The following is a 21515-nucleotide window of genomic DNA, read 5'->3' on the forward strand; positions in this document are numbered from 1 at the left end:
CCTCTGTAGGGTTCACTAGTCGGTATCTGTGGAGGTGTCGGTAGCGGAAAGAGCTCCCTTCTGTCAGCTCTACTGGGACAGGTGAGTTCAAGTTTCCTCTCCAGGCAGCACAGACATGAAAAACAGAAACAACAAAAGTGTTTTTGAACCTATTATTCACACCCAATGCCACACAGCGACCTACAGTTTGAAAAGGAACATTTCAAATATTGCCTCTGCTTTCAACCGTCTGCTTTTGTGTTGCAGATGACCCTGTTAGACGGTAATGTAGCTGTCAGTGGTGGCTTCGCTTACGTGGCACAACAAGCCTGGATCCTCAATGACTCACTGAAGGAGAACATCCTGTTTGGAAACGAGTATGACAGAGAAAAGTAAGATGAGCTGCTGTATAATGATGTTATGAAGAACTAACTCAATAAAGGTTTAGATTTTCCTCCTAATTAAACACATTTCCTCATCGTTCTCTAATCAGATATAATGCCGTTCTGGAAGCCTGCTGCCTCCTCCCAGATCTTGCAGAGCTCCCATATGGAGACATGACTGAGGTATCTGTCAAAATCTGATCCTCAGTAACATGTTTATTAAATTAAATTCTTCTTTGCTTGTGTGCAGCAGTTTTAGTTTATGCTGGTTGCAATTCAGTGCAGCCACAACAAATGGAGAGTTTTAAGGAGCTTTCTCTTTCTAGATCGGAGAGAGAGGCGCCAACCTGAGTGGAGGGCAGCGTCAGAGAGTGAGTCTGGCTCGTGCCCTCTACAGCGAGCGGCCCATACTGCTGCTCGACGACCCTCTCAGCGCTGTGGATGCTTGTGTGGGGTCCCATGTCTTCCATAAAGCTATCAAGGGTGCAAAAAACAAAGGCAGGACAGTGCTGTTTGTAACCCACCAGCTGCAGGTAAGAGACTGTTTGGGAAAAAATTAGGTAAAAATGCATTTTTTTTCATGCGCTGGTCAGTTTTCAGATTTTGCTTCCATTACATGTCTTCTTTCAGACTATTGGGAAGAAAACATCCAAAGTACACATTTGGGTGTTTATTGTAGTTCAGATTGCTATTCTTGAAATTCAGGCATAACGTAACGTTTTGGAAAAGTTTTATGATGATATCTGTTATTTAATTATTTACCTGCAGTGCCTTATTCTTTGTCTGAAAATGTATGGAATTTTACAATACATATCTTTAAATGCCATTCTCTCAAAATTAGTTGTTTCTCAAACTCTGAGCCAGAAATCTTCACCTCAGGAGCACTTACATACACCAGATTTTCCAGTATTATTCCTGTCTATATTCTAATGGTTTTACCAGAGGGATTTGATAATAAAAAGTAATATTAGATAAGACTTTAGTAATGCCAGACCAAATTAATAAAGTGCTTCACAGAGCAAGATCAAAACAGCACAGAGAAAAAAGTAACAAATACAGCAACAGAAAAACAACAAACAAAATACAAGAAACAACAATAAAATATTTAGAATAAATAAAAGTCAATAGAAAAAATAAATAAATAAATACAAGGGATAAAAATAGTATAAAAGGCCAAAGATAAGACTTAAAAACTAGAGCCTCTTATCCACTGCACAAAAACCCTGCTAACACCTGCTATAACATCTGGCTTTTTAATGTTATGGGAAAGGTATCAATCGGCATTCACATCGTGTCAAATGACTTCAGCAGTCAGGGATATTTATCACCTCCAGCTCCGGTTGGCATTGATGGAAATGCAGCAACCGGGTGAATTTGACTCCACCTAAGTAGAGCTCAAACATCGATCCAAATTAGTCTGCACTGAGTTTGAAAGAGAGACTGAATAAATAAGAGATATATAAAGAGAAGTAACCACTGAAAAGTTTTCACAGGACTACGTCCATGCTGCTGTCTAATGTTTATTTGTTTGTCGACCTGTTGGTGACGTTGAACATAAGACATACCACAAAAAAAAAAACAATAAACACACACACACACACACCCACACACACACACACACACACACACACACACACACACACACACACACACACACACACACACACACACACCCAGATGGGCATACTTGTCTGCTACAGAGCCATGTTCACAGTTCTGCTCTACTGGCAATACGAAAGCAGTCTATCACTTTTAGTTAGTGTACTCATGTTAAAAAAACCTGCATGCATGCAGTAATTTTGGCGGCAAAGGGGTATTACATATCCATAGAGGTGGGGGCGGGGGAGACAACGACACCATGCATATTTAATAAGATAAGGTCTAACTGGTATATTAAAACAAAATTTCAGAAAACTTGAAAAACAAAAAAAGTCTTTATTTAAGTAATCAACTGGGGAAGTTTCATTAGTTAAAAGTTTTACTCTATTCACTCATAGTGTCTCCCCTTTGACCAGAAAGTAGTTCTGAAAGCAGCCTAAATTAGCTGATTAAAGTTTTAAAACTCTTAATGTCTGCAAAGTGTATTCAGCTATTTTGCCTCTTTTTTGTGTTTTTATTTCTAGTATCTGCCTGAGTGTGACAGCGTAATTCTGATGAAGGACGGGCAGATTGCCGAGCATGGCACCCATGCTCAGCTAATGGGCAAAGAGCGTGACTATGCCAGCCTATTCAACAGCATGCAACAGGAGGTAAGTCCAGGGGCACATGAGGCAGCAGGCCAGCTCTTTTGAGTGAGGCATCTTAGCCCCCACTGCACAAAAACACTGAACATTACAGGATGAATAATTCATAAGCCCCAGAAAGGCAGACCCAGTAGCTCGAAATGTTAATGCTTACATGGCCTTTCATTCTGTATGCTTGCATTGATTTACTGGCAAGCTGCTAAAGACCCTGTCACCGATATCTCTGTTTAAATGACTCGCATGGTGTTGTTGTTACAGCTGCTGTGATTTGCAGCGGTGGCGTGTTTTGAAGCTCACGTTCTCTCCGGATCTTTTTGTCTCTCAGAATCTGGTGAAAGAGAATTTGAAAAACAAACAGCAGAGGGCAGATGCAGAAAAGGCTGACAGCTCTGCTGATGCTGCCAAGGTCGGACCGAAGGTGGAGAGCAAGAAAGCGGGTGAGAGACCCTGCCACTTTTCATGCTCCACATGTAGAGTGAATGGTAAATGCTAATTTGGTTCACATGTAACTTCTTTCTTGCATCTTTTATTCAGAACAACTGATGAAAGCTGAGGAGAAAGGCTCCGGCGCAGTCGCCTGGTCCGTGTACGGTGCCTACATCAAAGCAGCAGGAGGTCCGATAGTCTTCATCATCAATGTCTTCCTCTTCCTCTCCACTACAGGCAGCATAGCCTTCAGTAACTGGTGGCTGAGCTACTGGATCAGGCAGGGCAGCGGGGTGAGTTTGTATCACTATAAAAGACGCCTCTTTTTTAGTGTGTATTCGGCTCCCAAAAGAAAAATAACAACTATGCTCCAGTGAGTTGTGGCAGCCGACTGAGCATTAATCTGAATGTGCATGATTAAAAAAGTAACGGCACCCTGCTAAACTTAATTAAAAACAAGCACGAGCAGTGAAGAAACAGATGTGCAGGAGAGCAGGCGGTGGCTGCTATTGAGAAATGCGCCCTGAATAGCAAACATCATCAAACTGACTGATTTTCATGTACTTTTTGTTTTCTAAAGTGTGCTTTTTTTCTCAGTTTCATTAGAGGCTAAATTTCTGCATGGGGAGAAATTGGATTTTTTTCCCTCTCACTCTTGGTAATTTGTTGCTCCATCTGCCCTCAGAACACATCATTAATCTTGGAGAATGAGACGATGGCGAGTAACAGCATGAGACTCAACCCTCACATTCAGTACTATTCAACTGTTTACGTCGGATCAATGGGGGCTGCTTTGCTGCTGAAGACGATGAGAGGGCTGGTGTTTGTGAAGGTGAGTTTCCACTCAATCACTGATGAACTTTAAAATAATTGTCGTGTTTGAGGCGAATATAAGAAGTAGGGGTCGACCAATTTTTCAGGCAGTTTGAGTAGTTAATGCGACTGATAACCAATATTTGGAACTGACATGTATTTACAATAAAAGTAAAAATCTTTCTTACAATAATTAGAATTTGGAATATAACAATCTCCAACACAAAACTTTGTTTAAATGCCTTTAGCAGATGTTAAATAAAAACTAAAACGCTCAGCATCATATATAGCAAGTTCCCAGCAACTTTTTTTATTTTTTAAGTCAAGTGAAAATTTTAATAAAAATAGCTCCTTGAGGTTTTACAAAGTTAAAGTTCCTCCCATGCTGACACTTTGTTTACACTTTTTAATCAGTTAATTTTACCAGAGATCATTACGATAAAATGCTGATACAGATGATCAGCAAAATCCCAAATATTGGCCAGTCGAATGTGACTGGAGTCCACACCCCTGGTTGATATATTAGTGTTGTACAGTTAAGCAGTGCTCCTCTTTAATTGTCTGCATTGTCATTTGTTCATGCTCTCATGGCTCCAGTACTATAATTGAAAATGCCTGTGGGCCAAATCCATTTATCTGTCCACCGCTGTCTCTCACAGCTTTACAACCACCACGTGTGTGTTTGTGTGAGAGAGACAAAGAGGCAGAGAGAAAGGAAGGATGTGCGTGCGTGTATGCCAGTGCCCCTTCGGGTGTGCATCCTCTTTTTCATGCTAACCCAACCTGACATTGCATCGCAGAGGTTAGGTCCCCACGTTAATGTGTGCCACTTGAAATTGCTAATTTTTCAAAGATGGCTAATCTTTTTTTACCCCTAGCTGTGATGAGATCTTTGGGAGTGTTGAATATTCCATTAATAGAATTAATTTGTTCTCTGCTGCCACATGTAATTTCTGTCCTATTGGTGAAATGTCTCTTGCTCATTAGGTCACGACCTTTATGTCAGCCTCCCAGAAACTCATTATAAATGAAGATTTGACAGCTTGCCTTGTGCGAGGGGGAAAAATAACTTCCCACTCACCACTGTGCACATGTTTAGCATATGGTGAAGTAGTATTTGTAACTCTGCAGGCAACATGAGTGCCACTGTATTTATCCGTTGTGTGTTTGTGGCTGAGCGCATTGACAGACGATTTCCTTCTAACCATCTGTTTATCCGAGCCGTGATTCTTTCCGTATGTTTCTTAAAGTTGTTTGTTTCCATGTGTCAGGTCTCATGTTCAAACACGGCTGTTGTTTGTGTTGACAGTGCACCGTGAAGGCTGCCTCCGTGCTCCACGACAAGCTGTTCCGCCGGCTCCTGCTCAGCCCCATGCACTTTTTTGATACGACGCCTCTGGGTCGTATCCTGACCCGCTTCTCCAGAGACATGGATGAGGGTGAGACTTGATTTGTCTTGACTGTGAACCTTTTCCCCAAGAGAGCTCTCAGTCACTGAAGTCTCCCTGGTTGACAAGGTGTACTGCCAAGACACAGTGTGGTTTCACATGGAGTATTTTGCTTAGTGAGTGACTTCATGTCATGCACTTCACTGGTGTCTTTACTTGACATGTTGATTTAACAGGTTGCTGTTTTTTTTTTTTTTTAGATGGTTGTTTTTGTTTCAAAGTATATTTTTGTGTCTCTTTTTAGCTTTTGTGAAAAGACAAACACTAAAAGACACTTCGGGGGACACAAAGGGAAAGTTTTCTTCACACGTAGAAATACATTCACTCAGCGCATCTGATACATAAAATTTCTTCTCTCCAAAGTTGATGTACGTCTCACCATGCAAGCTGAGATGCTGCTACAGAACCTGACCCTGGTGCTGTTTTGCTTGGGAATGGTTAGCATTGTCTTCCCGTGGTTCCTGATCTCCATCCTACCCCTGGGAGCCTTTCTCATGATCGTCAATCGTGTCTCCAGGTCAGTCTCTTACCACCTCTATTGTTATCATTGTCATTGAGCCTGATATTCAAACACAGTGTTTTCACATTACATTTTATTTTCATGCGAGAAATCTGAGCAAAGCAGCAGGTGATTATAAACCAGCAAGTGTTCACGCTCACACTGAAAGACTTTGAAAAGAATTTCAAAAGACTGAAGTCTGACACCCACTCAAAGACTATGTAAGCTTTTAGTCAAACACTACAAGATTTTTGCATTTTTTGCAAGTACAGGGGATCTTGCAAGGTCATCTTTTGCAAAACCACAACAAGATTCCTTTTGCAGTTATTTCCAGTCCTGCTCCTGCTCCTAAAATATTACGCCAAACTCCCTTTAAAAAATATGTCACATTAATAATTCCTTACATGTCTGCAAAAACATATATCTCAAAAAACACAAGATGAAAGTCGACGGTATTCTATTCAATATAATTTATAAAATTAACAGTATTTTCATACAAACTTTACATTTTGGATTTTGTCACCTTAGCATGCTGCCAGCCTCTGTGGGTTAATTGTGCTACTTTAATGGGAGGAGACTGTGAAAATGAGAGGCAGACAGTTTCAAATATTCTAAAAAAAAATTCTCAGTGTTTGTTATAAGGCTGACGTTACTGTTAGAGGGAACTCGTTATTTAAAGCTGCATTATTTCATCTTTGGCCACTAGGGGCAGAAAAACATCCAAATACGCAGACAGATACACACTGGCTCATAAAATCAAAAGGGCTGAATAACAGTAAACAATTGCCAGCAGAGCGACTTTTTCATTTGTTTGGACTCATGTTCTGGTCTCTGTAAACAATCAAATAAATATTTAACACAGTTTACTTGTTTACCCAGTCCTGAGGCAAATATTGGGTTGGTTTAGGGTGGTTTTTGCACAGTGGGTTTATCATTGTATTTGTCTACTGACAAACTTCTGCTGCAGAAGGGTTTGATGAGACTGAATCAAACAAAAAATGTTTTTGCTGAAAAACAGTAAGCAACAGGATAAAAGTCTCTGTAGATCCACAAAAGTCAGTTATTATTCTCTTCAAATATTCTCTCTGATTTTAGCCATGCAAACAACCAGGGCTGAGCAATATAACGATGCATAACTTGATATCGTAGAAATGTGTCCACAGGTAGAGATTTGGCAAAACTATTTGATGAGGCCATTTTTTTATGTGTATTGAAGTTCCAGATAAAAGAAGAAAATAATCAAGGCGCCTAGGAGCCTGCCCGGTAGAGTGGGCTCCCCATATACAGGGGCTGTGTCCTCGCCGCAGTGGCTGCAGGTTTGATTCCAACCTGTGTCAATTCACCTTTATTTATAAAACCCATTATCACAAATCACAATTTGCCTCAGAGGGCTTTACAGCATATGACAGCTCAAACAAAAACAAACAAATCTGCCCATTAAAATTAACTTTCTGTATCTTGTTAAAGTATCTATGTATCGCTATATATATTTTATTGTACAAACAACAGCATGCATGGCATTACAACCCATAGTGATCATGAATTAGGTTTCCTAATCAGTAACTTTTACTGGAGGGCACTCAAGGTGCTAATCTTTATCTGCAAGCTTGTGGAGTGTTATCAGCCATTGATTTAATTTTTCACAGCTTCTGTTCTGTGGTAAATGTTGCAGGAGTGCCCTGGATGATCTGATGACTCTGCTTTAGTCATTATTTATAGTTTTGCCACAATTGTGCAATAAAGATGAATCCACTGAGGGGAACAACAGCTAGCTGGTATCTTGGGAAATAACCACCGTATCTTTTTATTTCCTCTATCTGAGAGATCAAGAAGAACATGACTCAGTGCTGTGGTGTAAATTGAGAAAGCACAAACGCTAAATGCAAGAATATTCCAAATTTCATCTTACATGCAAACAGAACATGTGATTTTTAGCTGTACATTCATAGACTATATAACATAATGGATGTAGCCACTGTGTCGTCACCCATTGGTTTGTGGACTCTTTTTCAGAAGTCTCAAAGTTACTCAAAGCAGCCGAACCCTTACGCTGCAATCACATGGAATTAGGGAGACAGTAGACGGCAAACCGGATATTGTTTTAGTGGACAAAAACAAGGTGGTAAAACTCGATGGGCCTGACAGAGAATCACAGCAATAGTAATGGTAGAGGTTAATGTTCAAAGTCATAATCATTTTATTCTATTCCATTCTTTGTAAAAATAACCTCCAAAAAACAGCATCATTATCACAACTTAATGTGATGCATGCTTTGTTTTACCATCCTGCCTCCGTTTGTTTTTCCCGTGCCACCTCAAAGCTGTTGTCTGTCTTATGTCATATGTGTAGCTTTAAGCTTAAGTAACATTTAAATGGTAGAGTTATATAAACATACTCCACCTGTACAGTTGTCATGAACAGGGAAGTTAGCTGTAGAGACCAAAACCATTTTTTTGTCTCAGGCTGTAAACATGTTTTTCTGCTGTAAATATGCCTGGGCATTCTAACATGGGGGTCTATGGGGACTGCCTTGCTTTTGGAGCCAGTCTCAAGTGGTCATTTGAGGAACTGCAAGTTTTGGCACTGGAGCTTTGGCTTCACTTGTCAACCTCGGAAATTGCCGTCTGTTTTTATGCAGAGGTAATCCCTCTGAATCATCACTCATGACCCACAAAAAGTGTGTGGTGGTGTATTTTTTGCAGAGACTCTGCCCTCTGCCTGGATTTTTTTACTTCTTATTTTCAGTGCATAGGAGGTTAATAGGCCTGTACCACCACCAAGCTCAGGTGAGGTTGCGACTATATAAAAAGGTCACAAACGGGTGCCAGATCGTAAGCGCCAAGGATATGAGAGACAACGGAAACAAAGAAACGCCAGTACAGGGAGGAAAAATGCCAAATGTGAATGAATCTGGAGTTGGCTTTTACTTTTGCTTTTGCTGGCAAGCATGTTTCCAAACAGTAACTGTCAGTCCTGCATAGTGTACCTTTAGTAATGTTGAATAACAATAATAATAATAAGGAATGTAAAATGACGTGTATGCTTTCAAGAAAAAACAGGAAGGAACCAAGGCACTCGTCTTTAGGTAAAAAGTAAAATGCCTTTTATTTCACTGGCAGGTTCTACAGTTAGAGCATGATTAATAACTATAATTTTTTTCGACGCGTTTCGATGCCCGGCCTCAAAAAATATTTTGTGCTTTTACCAGTATCAAGAAGCTCTCCTGTTTGGGACTTTTCATCAAATATATGATTACAGTTAGAAGTCATTGGTCTGCCAACGTTTTCTTTGGAGAAACCTGCTCACAAATCACATATAACTTCCCCGTCCTCTTCTGCTGATATGAACCACTTGATATCTCTTCTCCACATTAATGGGAGTTCTTGACTTCTTTAATCAGATCTGATACCAGTTTGTCTCCTGAGGGATCAATTTAATTATAAAATGTCTTCATATATCTTTTTACAGACACTTGATTTGTAGGCAACACAAGTGGAATTAATGCTGAACTTTGATAGACTATTAAGCACTCAAGTACCAAGAGGAAGACATGATAATCAGCTGTTATTAAAAGGTAGCGATCACTCTTGGCAACACTTTAAAAGAATGAAATACTGTATCATACCAAGTCACGACATCACGGGATATGTATAGATGTTGCATCAAACTCGATCTCCCATTGAAATTACCCACTTCTAAAGCAGCCTTTATTGAATTCTAAATGAAACTGCCCAGGGCATAAACATGTTTGTCTGGATCACAGCCTCGAAGCGAGGAAGTGTCATGTACTCTCGCTCTCTCTTCTGGGCTTTTATGAGAAAACCAAATGATTCATGGGAGACTTGTAATTCACATGCACCATCTATTCTATCCTGGTGTCTAAAAGTAGAGAGACACCCCACCTTCTGTCAATAAACCTCTCTCGCTCACACTGCCCCGTGGACAGCGAGTCTGGTGTCTCTCTGGTTGCTGATTGTTCGGCTGTCTGTCTGCAACGGTGCTCATAATATTGCACATGCATCAGATAGCGCGGAACGACCTGAGCGCTGTCAGGAAAACGGGTGCTGTGTGTCGTAGACAACATGCCTCTCTGTCCACCGTGTCATCATTACCTGTCTGCCACAAAACTGCATCATTAGAGCTGATGCATATTTCCTTCCCTCATTCTTCAGGTGCAATGTCTGTGCTCCTTTTCAAAACAAATAATACGTGCTTCATGGCAGCAGTATCAGTTTGACCAAAAATGTGATGCCTTAGATCTTAAAACCATCCCAGATTACCTTCATAATGGCTTGTACTTCACATTTCATACAGGGTTTTTAAGGACTTGCTGTGGCTCATTGTAGGAGTAAAGTGTTCCTCATGATGTTTTCCAGTTTAGGATCATTTATTTGAAAGGTTAGCTCCTCACATACTGGAGCCAATTTGCACACAATACCCTACAATTTTCATTCAAGTGAGACAAACCTGAGTGGAGGCTTTCCAATTCCACAGTGCTGCAAATTTACCTGATGAGAATTTTTTATTTTTTTAACCAACAGTCATTCAGGGTTACAAAGCAAAACAACCTTAAGTTGCATGGCACTTGCATCTGCCTGTAAATAACAATGAATATTTTAATCTTATTTTTAAGATTTTAACTTTCAATCTCTCATCAAAATATGAATCAAGATATTGACACCGGAAAAAACAACATATTTTTCCTCTTACCTGAAGTGGCATTTATCAGTGTAGATTGTTTTGTTGTGAGGTATTGGCCATAGAGATGTCTGCCTTCTCTCCAGTATAATGGAACTAGATGTCACTCAGCTTGTAGTGCTCAAAGCGCCAAAAAATACATTTGAATAACTCCACAGAATAACGGCAATGTCTCGATCTGGAAATTATGACCTGGTAACTCAAGATAATTTGCAGACCTTGTTGCAGTTTTATGTAGGAACTATTTTCTTTCTCTTGAAATACACCCGCCAGCTGTATCACAGCGCAAACAGAAGCGCGCATCCACTCATGGACTAGAAATTCGTGCTTGTGACAGTGCGAGATGGAAACATTAATAACGTCGTCCTCAGCTGAGCTGTAACATTAGCTAGTTCAGTAGTGCTAGGTATCTGTAGATGCATGATTCCTTTTGCGCAGTGATTCGGTTGGTGGGTGTAGTTCGGTAGAAAGAAATTAGTTCCTCAATGAAACTGCCTACAGCAAGGTCTGTGGATTGTCTGGAGTAACAGGGAGGGGCCATGATTTCTGAAAAGAGACATTGCTGTGGAGTTTTTCAAATGTATTGTTTGGGTCCTTTGAGCACAACAAGCCGAGTGCCATCTAGTTCCAGTATTTTGGAGATAAGGCAGACATCTCAACGGCCGATATCGCCAACACTCGACAACTCACACACCAAAATGATCAAGATTGATAAATTGCACTACAGGTGAATCATTTTAATTAGAAAAAAACAGATATTTTAGAATAACTTATGATAGTATTAAGGTAAAAGTAAAAGATGATATTTCTCTGTTTTCAGGGTTTTGATTCGTGAGCTGAAGCGCCTGGAAAACATCAGCCAATCACCATTCACCTCTCACATCACCAGCAGTCTTCAGGGACTCTCCACCATCCACGCCTATGGAAGAGGGCATGACTTTCTCCAAAGGTGAGTACAATGGTGTCTGCAAGAGACGGAGAGCGTTAAACTTTAATTTAATCTCTTCTCCTTTGCTCCTCAGTGGGTAAATAAACCACACCTCATCCTCATACCAGTAAATGTCCCTCTCAGCCAGCAGGATGGAGTTCTGCTTGCTTTTGCCATAGTAAAAATGGTTTTATATCTTTTTTTTTTCCAGATATCAGGAATTGCTGGACACCAACCAGGCTTCCAACTACCTCTTCAGCTGTGCTATGCGTTGGCTGGCTGTCCGCCTCGACCTCATCAGCATCTCTCTTATCACCGGTGTAGCACTTCTCATTGTCTTCATGCACAATCAGATACCTCCAGCCCATGCAGGCCTCGCCATATCGTACGCAGTGCAGGTTCGTAAACAAACGCATGTGGCAACACAGGATGTATGGAGACACAGCATGAGTAGTCTTAACAGGCTGAAAAGAGGGTAGTTTAAAGCTTGAGACAGGATTAGAAATGTGGCAAAGAAAATCTTTTGTTTCTAAAGGCTGCTATTGAAGTGTGCCTTTATAGAATTATAGCATTTAGCTAAACAGCAGTTCAGAACAGCAGTACTTTTGCAATTAAAAGTCATCATCTCACTTTAAATAACCAGCATGTTATACACACATTCAACCTCATTCTCCTTTTTTGGAGGGGGATGTGTCAAAGTGTTTTATACATAGAAGCAGAAAGTAACTAAGTACATATGCTCAATTACTCGACTTTTTGAGTTTTAAATAACAATTCCAGGCACTTTTTTAACGTCTTGCTAGTGTATCTGGAAACCACCTGTCCTTATAAAAAAAACTAGGTCTGTCACTAAGTTTACAATGTCATTGTCTGAGAATAACTAATAATTAGTGTTGATGCATAGTGAAGTGTGTTGTATTACTATTTCCTAATTTATGGGCTATTTGGGATTTCTGGGGTAATTGTAAAGAAAAACTGAGCATTCAAATACTCAGTTTGAATACACTTTTAATTTGGACACACTTTTATACGTTTACTTGGAAAACCTTTTTTCCATGACTTCCATGACTTTTCCATGGAAAACCTGGAAAAGTCATGGAATTTCCCAATCACATTTTCCAGGTCTGGAAAAGTCATGGAATTAGTAAAAGTCACTGAAAAGTTTTGTAAAAGTCGTGGAAATTTGTAGTGTGCGCAATGAAACTGTAATCTTACAAGAATAACCTTCCACATAAGGTAACATAATGGTGAATTTATTTTCAGGAGCTGATGATGTAACGTAGCTCTGTTGTGCCAACCTTCTTTTTTTTTTAGTTTGAATCTGATTAAAAAATGATGGGCAAGTGGGACAAGAAAAAAAATGTTGTAGGTCCTTGAAAAGTCATGCAAAAGTTTTTAAGTTCTGTCCATGAAAATGTGTGGGAACCCTATTACTTGTATATCCACACTGTGGTATTGCTACTTCTACTTAAAGATCTGTTACTTTTTCCAGCACTGTGTGTACATGCAAGTGTTTGTCTAGTCTTCGAGGAATGTTTGTTTTCTCATAGTTAAACTATCTGATGTTTGGTTTTATTATTTTTTAAAGGCTCAATGATTTATTACATGTCATATTCAGCATGACAGCTACAGCAGAGCATTGTAAAGGAGCCGTATCAGCAGATCTGTTTATTAGGCTGGAAATGTTGTGATTGTTTTACAGCTTGTTTGTTGAGAGGGAGCAGCACATGTTAATGCCATGTGTTTCATAGTAACCATTAACCTTCAACCTCTCTCTGCTTTTCTTTCACCTCCAGCTGACCGGCTTGTTTCAGTTCACCGTGCGGCTGCTCACAGAGACTGAGGCTCGGTTCACATCAGTTGAGAGGATCAATCATTATATAAAGGTAAGAGCATTGATTAGCACAGTGGGGACAGAGGATTACGTGGCACATTGTACATGATCACATAACCCAGGACGCCATTTAGAATCACACCATGAGACGCAAAACAGAATAACAGAGCAGTTGAATTTAATACAGTTTGCACGTCCAGATGTGTATGTGTGTGTGTCTGTCTGTTTTTGTGTGTGCATGTGATTGTATGTATATTTGTGATAAACTCAGCGGGAAGCAGATAGAAACTCAGTGTGAGGTCTTAACACACTCTGGAGGACATGACAGAGCTTGTTTCACACAACACACATCAAACTGCACAGATACGAATATCAACTTTTTTTTTGCTTTTTCTGTCTCAAGTGCGAAGAAAAGCTCATAGAGAGAAAATCACTGCACATCAGTGAGGGAGCTTGCACCTCCACAGAGATTTAGAGATTAATACCAGATACCATCTCTGCTCCTTAACTCAGAGTCTCGAGAGTGAAGCGCCTCGACAAAGTCCTGAGGCAGCCGCTCCTGCCCCCTCCTGGCCTCAGCGGGGAAACATCACCTTCCAGGATGTTGAGATGCGTTATCGTGATGATCTGCCGCTCGTGCTTAAAAATCTGTCCTTTAACATCCTGCCTGAAGAGACCATCGGCATTGTGGGACGCACAGGATCAGGTATGTGTGACCCTTTTTGCTCCCCCTGCCCGCAGCATTTTCAGCCTGTTTCTACATCTGTCTTTCCACAAATACACACATTTCTTCATGCAGTATCATTTATGTCTGTACATGTTTGCAGGAAAGTCCTCTCTGGGTGTCGCTCTGTTCAGACTTGTGGAGCTGACCGGAGGCTCGATTATTATTGACGGAATCAATATTGCACAGATTGGTCTGGATGACCTACGGAGCAAGCTAGCCATCATTCCTCAAGAGCCGGTGCTCTTCATCGGGACAGTCAGGTAATCCAATTGATAGGTACTTGTATTAAGGAGGTTTGTAAGTTAGACAAGGCAAATGTATTACTATAGCACATTTCATACCCAAAGGCAATTCTGAGTGCTTTTCAGATAAGTCAAAGATCATTGTAGCCCAATCACATGGCTTGCCTCAAAGGACTGTTTGTAATTTGTAATTTCAGTTCAATTTCAATTTGATCTATTAAGTCCACTATCACAAATCCCTTATGCATTACTGCTATACAAAATTCAAATAGCAGTGCAGAAGAAACCAATATGAAACACCTACCCTTGAAACATTAATGTGCTCTGAGAGGAATAATTCATGCCCTAAATGATCATTTGTATATTAGTTACCCTGTCTTGTGTTAGATGAGGGAGGAAAACCACAGTGAACGAAGAATCCAAAAACGAAGAGAGAAAATGGATTGGAGAACAGCAAAACTACATCAAAACATCCGTTTACAAACTCTCATACAACTCATGCAGTATAATCCAAGTCTCATTTGTCCAGTCGTATGCTCAGTATGTGCTAAGCACATGTTCGCTAAAACTTCACTATTTAAAACATTTGGGCATAAAAACTCTTGTGCATGGATGCAATAATAATTTTATAATAAATTCAGAGGTAGTCTGTGATCTCAATCTCGTACAAATCTGCCATGTCCATAATTTGTCTAGTAGAAATTCCACCATCAATTTATCAAAAAATGTTAGCCATTGTTGGATTCGTTGTTTACCATGGTGGCATACATGAAAAACAAACTTTCCTTTCTGAAATCAGTCTAACATGGGTTGAGTAACTAAGATACAAATGATCATTTTCACGGTTAGGTATTCCTTTAAATATCTGCTCTGATGAAAAAATCCCTGTCTGTCTAATGGTGCAACAGTGTGGTCAACATCAGTCACACTTCCTTCCCATATAGTTGGATTCCTCCTGCTGCAAACAGCCATTTGCCTTCAGTCAGCCTGCCTTTTTTAAAACTCCAATATTTGTATTTTTACATCAAAACTGTGGAGAATATATTCTATGTCTCTGTTTGAGATTCAGTATGTATCCATATCCCACTGTTTGCTTGAAAATGGTTTTCTTAAGATATTTGGTTTATACCAGATACTGTTTGCTGTTTGTAGGCCCAGCAGTCATGTGTTATTATATAGACTATTAGTTTGAATGTAAAGCCACACCACAGGGAAATCATAACAGAAGCAAAAACGGTGCCAGGCAGTCAGAAATAAAAGAACAGACATCTAACAGCCAAAGTCAGGGACCTTATGAAAAAAACAGGACTTGGAAAAACTGATTCATACTTTCATGTGAAGCAAAATTGATTACTGCAGTGGACTTCAGACAGGACTTCCTAAAAAAAAAACCACGAGGGACCTAAAACTAATTCAGCTGAGTTCTGACCAAAATCAAAATGACGACCTACATCATCCCATTTCTTAAGTCACTGCACTAGTTGCCAGTTAACCACAAAATCGACTGTATCGTCTTAATAATTTATAAATCTCTATATGGAGCTGGCCATAAATATATGAGTAACGTTCGAGCAATACAGCACTGCAAGACCTCTCAGATCACTCAGGAGTGAACTACTAGTGGTGCCCAAAATTTAACAAGGAGAGGCAGGTTTGGGTCATCACGCAGCACAGCGGTGGAACTGGTGTCCTAATGCTTTTTTGAATGCCCCAACCATTGCAGTTTTCAAATTCAAACTGAAAACCTCATTATAGAGTTCCCCAGTAATGAGTCCTAAAAGGCAGAAATGTGTTAGCATTTCAGCACCTCTGGTTCCCTTGTCTGGGTTTTTTGAATGATTTTGTGGTCAGAAGCCCAAAATAAGGTCTGTGATTAACAGAAACTTATGGTTTGTTCTACAAAATATAATAGGTCCGTAAATACCTCACTGGCAAAAAGGGAGGTTGCGAACAACTGGTGAAAAGCAGCAGCAAACACGCTTTACAGCCTTGTTGTGGAGGCGATGACTTTTCACTTCTGGCGATCACATTAAGAAATCAAAAATCCTAAAAGTGGTGTCATTTGTAAATATTATCTTTCTAACAAAACAAGCATCATGAACATTAGTTGGCCACAGAGCTTATTTTCTGCAATAATCCAAAGTCCAATGGAAAAATCCCGTGAGCTGTTGGATGAGGGAAGTTGCTTTATTGATGCTGATTACCTTTGACTCTGGTAAAATCTGACTCTTGTCAGCTGAGGAGTACAAGTGTAGTATCGGCGGTATACTGTACTGTACCTACTGTACCTCTTTGTCACATTATTGTCATAATGTTTAATCCAGTTGATGACGGTCGCTGTCTTTTTTTCTAATAGGACCAATTTGGACCCCTGGGATCAATACTCTGATTCACAAATATGGGAGGCTCTTGAGAAGACGCATATTAAAGAGATGGTAAGTAACAAGATGTTTAAGCGCTGTCAGATTATGCCAAATGATGCATTACTTGAGCAGAATTAGTTCCTAACATTCGCTCTCATTCTGCACCCTTTGACTGTCCTCAGGTCAGCCAGCTGCCTCATTCGCTCCACTCAGAGGTGACCGAGAACGGGGAGAACTTCTCGGTGGGAGAACGACAGCTGCTCTGTGTGGCCAGAGCTCTGCTGCGCAACAGCAAGGTGCAGATTGTATAATACTGCTACTTCACATTTACATATGAAATGCTGTTTAACACTGGCGATGATGATAGCAACTCAAGTTAGAGATATTTCTCTGTTTTATAATGAGAAAACAACACATCACACATTACATCACAGAGTTGTCAGGGTGTGTGTGTGTGTCCCTGTATGAGATCACACCGCCACTCAGTGGTGTGCATCAGAACTGCATCTCATAAACACTGGCGGATAAAGTTTCTAAAAGCCATACTTGGTACGCACTTTTAAAGATTTTTTTTACCAGAAAATGACTTTAGTAGAAGTTATAGTCTTGAAGTATTTGATGTTTACTGTACTGAAGTATCGAAAGTAATTTTATGTATATCTTACAGGGTTTCTGCGGATCGTTAATAATTTGTCGAGAGGCATTGAATTCATCTATCTAAAAATAAGGCCTTAATTGGTACGGAAATGTCTGACATGAATCTTTCAAAAGTCTTAAAAATGATAAGACATGCAAAGCAGTATTTTTTTTTTCTAACGTCGCATCGTAAAATCTCAAAATAAGACGTATGTTTTTAGAAAGAAAAAAAAGCGTCTCGCATTAACATCATCCAAAAGTCGGGTTTTATTTTACAATAACTATTTGGGCAAATTCTCCTTAAACTAAATTAATTTATGTAAATTTATGGGGGGAGGGGTCTTTCAATTTTGGTTATTTTAAATTTGGTTTAAATTTCAATTCAAGTGGCATAAATAAGTCTTTAAAAGTCTTAATTCCCTCTTGTTCTAAGCTTTATGAACCCTGTTCTTTGTAACATGTACACCACATTAAAATGGAGTGTACATTACACTTGAAGAGAAACTGGGTCTTTTTTAACAAGTTTGACAGAACAAAATCCAGTTTTTCTCTTCACTCTCATTCCTTCATTTGTCCAGTATGTTGTGTTATTTTTCTAATGTTGTGTTAATTTTATTGTATAATTATATACTTAATACAACAAAAGCCCAAAAGCATTTCTTAGTGTGAAATTTCTATTCTCCTTTTGACGTTTCTGTTTTGTCCTCTTGTTCTTTCTTCAACGTTTGTTTTTTTCCCCCAAGATTCTTATATTGGATGAGGCAACAGCAGCCATCGACACTGAGACAGATCGTCTCATCCAGGAGACCATTCGCTGTGCATTTGGCAGCTGCACCACCCTCATCATTGCCCATCGTCTCAACACAGTGATGAGCTGCAGCAGGGTCATGGTCCTGGACAACGGCCAGGTGTGTATAAAGTCAACATGACTGATTGCATGATTGGACTGTCCAGCCTGGTGGTTGAAACTCATTCCCAAGTTGAAACACTCCTGATGTACTTTGTGAATTTCTCCCTTTGAAGTGATTGATTGGATGAGGCAGCGTGCATTTTGACTTTGGTGGTGTTGTGTTCAAGTTGACATTTGATGCAACATGAAATGCACACAGATCATCACCAGCTTTAGAGACACTCCTGTTAATAAGCAGTAAACCTGTCTATCTGAGAATGCATCAGTGTGATGCAGTGTGTGAGTTCAAAGTGAAACATGACAGATGCATCAGGAAAGACAAGAGTTTCTACAGCAGTTACTACACAGACATACTGAAGTTTAATTAATTTATGGTTATTAGATAGCCTAAATGGTCTTAATACTCGTTACAGATTGCATTAAAGAAGTATTTCACTGCCAGAAAGATGGTCTTTTGAAAAAAGTAGGCTGTCAGTGCAGTAGAGAGATGCAAATGCTTGACCAGAGAAAACAGAGAAAAAGGTCTGTGGTATTCACTCTTGCTCAAGAGGTAGAAAACCTACAACTACCAGCATGCACTGCACCACACCGCAGCAATAAACGCTCCTGCTGGTAACTAAAAATCTCACATTACAGGCAAACAGTGCACTAAAATATGTTTCTGAAAACATTTAGTAAGTTATAAGTATATATAAGTTTATCGTAGTTTACTTATGGCGCTTTTCCACTACATGCTACCGGCTCTACTCTACCCTACTGCTTTGACTACTGCCAGTTTCACTGAAAAAAACACAAAAAAACGATTGGCAAGAACCCAACCCAATTCAAGCCGGGGAAAATACTGAGAAATTACAACCTGAACTGAACCAGTTGGGTTGGACCCAACCAGGCTCAGGCAAAGAATCAAAGCCCTAATTTTCACACCCTGCCCACACTGACATGACACAAAGCTGGTTGAAAATTGGCAAAGTATCCCTTTAAGTAGCACACATTGGGCTCTGATGGTTGGTAGCTTAATAACCATCTAACCATGACAACTTAGCTTTCATTTCAAACTTTTAATGTGTTGTGTATCATCTTAGATCTTGACTGTCTGTACTGTAAGCGTCTTTGAGTATTGTGAAAAGCGCTCTATGAATAAAATATATCATTATTTTATTATAAGATATCCAATAGCAGAAAAAACGTTTATCGGTTCAGCCACATCAACATTTGAGCATAAAGTACCTTTAGTGATCGATTGGCAATTGTTACAGTAACTTCACTTCATTCAAAGCGTAACAAAGCTGCCCAAGGTCAATATTTTCCAGAATTCCTTTTATATGCTGGAAATAACCAGGGCTGCCGTGTTCTCAGAGAAAATAATATGCCTTTATTTTTTATCTCTCTGCACAAGTTTATGGAATGAGCACGGTGAACCTCTGATTTAATATGCTGGTACTGATCACGCTTTTATCCTTTTCATTCTCACAGATTTTGGAGTTTGACAGTCCCGCTGCTTTGCTGGCAGACGAAAAGTCAAGATTCAGAGCCATGATAGAAGCAGCCGAAAACCAAAGCAGATGAAAGACTCCGGAGCTGAACTTTGGATGTGAGCCCTGATGCCACAAAATATTCAGTGGACGACCTGAAATGCACAAAAAAACACAATTAATTCAGTCCTGCCATGGTGTGAAAGTGATGTTAAAAAATACAGTGGCTCCTGCGATGACTGCTCCGTGTAACAGTGTGTGTTTATTTACAAACCAAAGATCCAGGGACCATGTTTCTGAGAGTCCCGTTAAATCTCACTATGCAAAGAAAGGTGTTAACGGCCTCCTGCTCTTTGCAGAGTTATTTCCGGGAGGCCAAATAATTGACTGCAAGTAAAACAGAGCGACAACTTTGACAATAGCACTTTATAACCCATGTGGACGCATGCAAGGACATGTGGTGCTGTCTTTTCCTCTGGGGGTCAGCTGATCAGTGAGACTCCAAATTAGTTTTAGTCATTTTATTTCCATAACTTAAACCTCGCTGTGCAGGCATTCACTGTTAAGAATGTATTAGTTTTGATTATTTAATACAGTATTTCTTTTCTTTTTTCTTAAATCACCTATTAACCATTCCTATTAGGCACTATCTAAAATGTGCTAAAATGTTTCACTGGTTTATTTTTGTTTTATGCATCTAGTTCTGAATTATAATGCAGTCATGTCAGTAAATTATTGCAGATATGATATGTGCCTAGAACTGTAAACATTTCAGGTCATATAATGGAGTTAGCCATGCAAGCATGCTTGTTTTTAGACTGCATGCAAGTACTGTGTTTTTGGTATGAGCCGAAGTTTTCCTACATCCAAATGCTGGAGTTTAAAATCTGCACATTTTACACCGATGGTAATGTTTTATCAGCAAGATAATTGAACAAATTATGCTATGCAGTTGCTGTTAATGTTACAAACTATGGTACAGTGTGTAATGTGCATCAAAGCTGATACTGGGGATTGTAAACTTCTGCCTTATAATCAAGTATATGCTGAACAATCATGAAGAGTGCAATATCTTTCTATTGCATTGATGCATTTTCAAGATTGCCTTTGTACACTTGAGATTGTAGTCTTTTTTAAATGTTTGATTTTTGTTATTAAGGTTCTTGTTTTTCAATAAAACATATTTTTTATATATGCTGATGTCCAAATGTCTGAGCTGTTTTACGTGTTTAACGGGGAAAGAGGAGTATTCTGTGACTCAAGGCCCTACCTGCTTTTCCTATGATTATTTTAATGATTTTCATTTATTAAGTGTAAACCTTTTTGCATGATTACTTCTACCTTTAATACATAACTGCATTTCCCTAAAATCACAAGTACTTAAGACCTTTTTGTGGTGTCATCATTCCAGTTTTGGCCATTTTTTAAATGTATTTATATTGTTTATTTAATAGGGACTATGCAAAATAACAGTACTTCTTCAGCCTGTTACAAACAAGCTGAAGTAGCTGATGTGTCACATATAGAGGTTATAGCTATTGCTAGTCTCCAGCTCCTGTCCATCGTTAGGCTTTTAATAAAGAAAAAGAAAAAAAAATAGAGAAGATATCAAGGTTACACACAATAACAGTAATGATAATTACTAATGATGGTAAATATTTACCTCAAAATTACATAGAATTACAACATACAGTTGCAGTAAAAAAAAAAAAAAATACAAATACGAATGTTGCAAACACAACACTCAACTAAAATACATTATAAAATGGTTAAAAATGCTCACATCTCTGATTTAGCTTCAGCCAACCTTTAACACTTTTGTTAAAAATCTTAATATCTTGTGTTAATTTTATTTCAGCTGCACCAGAGTCCTTGCACTCGGCACAAAACCTGCCCTTATATAGTGTTCAGGGG

General features: G+C 39.3%; 1 protein-coding gene across 1 annotated transcript in view; it reads left to right on the top strand.

The window, feature by feature from the left end:
* LOC121947879 (ATP-binding cassette sub-family C member 5) overlaps positions 1 to 20793 on the top strand; it is a 42409-nt gene extending 21616 nt beyond the window's left edge. The window contains exons 11-29 of the mRNA XM_042493039.2: positions 10 to 81; positions 247 to 371; positions 473 to 545; positions 689 to 895; positions 2486 to 2611; positions 2931 to 3042; positions 3140 to 3324; positions 3717 to 3863; positions 5154 to 5283; positions 5656 to 5809; positions 11310 to 11438; positions 11629 to 11815; positions 13214 to 13303; positions 13765 to 13957; positions 14079 to 14238; positions 16577 to 16655; positions 16766 to 16879; positions 17963 to 18127; positions 19603 to 20793. Coding sequence (XP_042348973.2) covers positions 10 to 81; positions 247 to 371; positions 473 to 545; positions 689 to 895; positions 2486 to 2611; positions 2931 to 3042; positions 3140 to 3324; positions 3717 to 3863; positions 5154 to 5283; positions 5656 to 5809; positions 11310 to 11438; positions 11629 to 11815; positions 13214 to 13303; positions 13765 to 13957; positions 14079 to 14238; positions 16577 to 16655; positions 16766 to 16879; positions 17963 to 18127; positions 19603 to 19695 — 2541 coding nt within the window. The 3' untranslated portion in view covers positions 19696 to 20793. The remainder of the gene's footprint in view (positions 1 to 9; positions 82 to 246; positions 372 to 472; positions 546 to 688; positions 896 to 2485; positions 2612 to 2930; positions 3043 to 3139; positions 3325 to 3716; positions 3864 to 5153; positions 5284 to 5655; positions 5810 to 11309; positions 11439 to 11628; positions 11816 to 13213; positions 13304 to 13764; positions 13958 to 14078; positions 14239 to 16576; positions 16656 to 16765; positions 16880 to 17962; positions 18128 to 19602) is intronic.
* Positions 20794 to 21515: the final 722 nt, after the last annotated feature.

The sequence above is a fragment of the Plectropomus leopardus genome, chromosome 8, assembly GCF_026936395.1.
Source record: "Plectropomus leopardus strain MGB_pleo_1.0 chromosome 8, ASM2693639v1, whole genome shotgun sequence".
Classification (NCBI taxonomy): Eukaryota; Metazoa; Chordata; class Actinopteri; order Perciformes; family Serranidae; genus Plectropomus; species Plectropomus leopardus.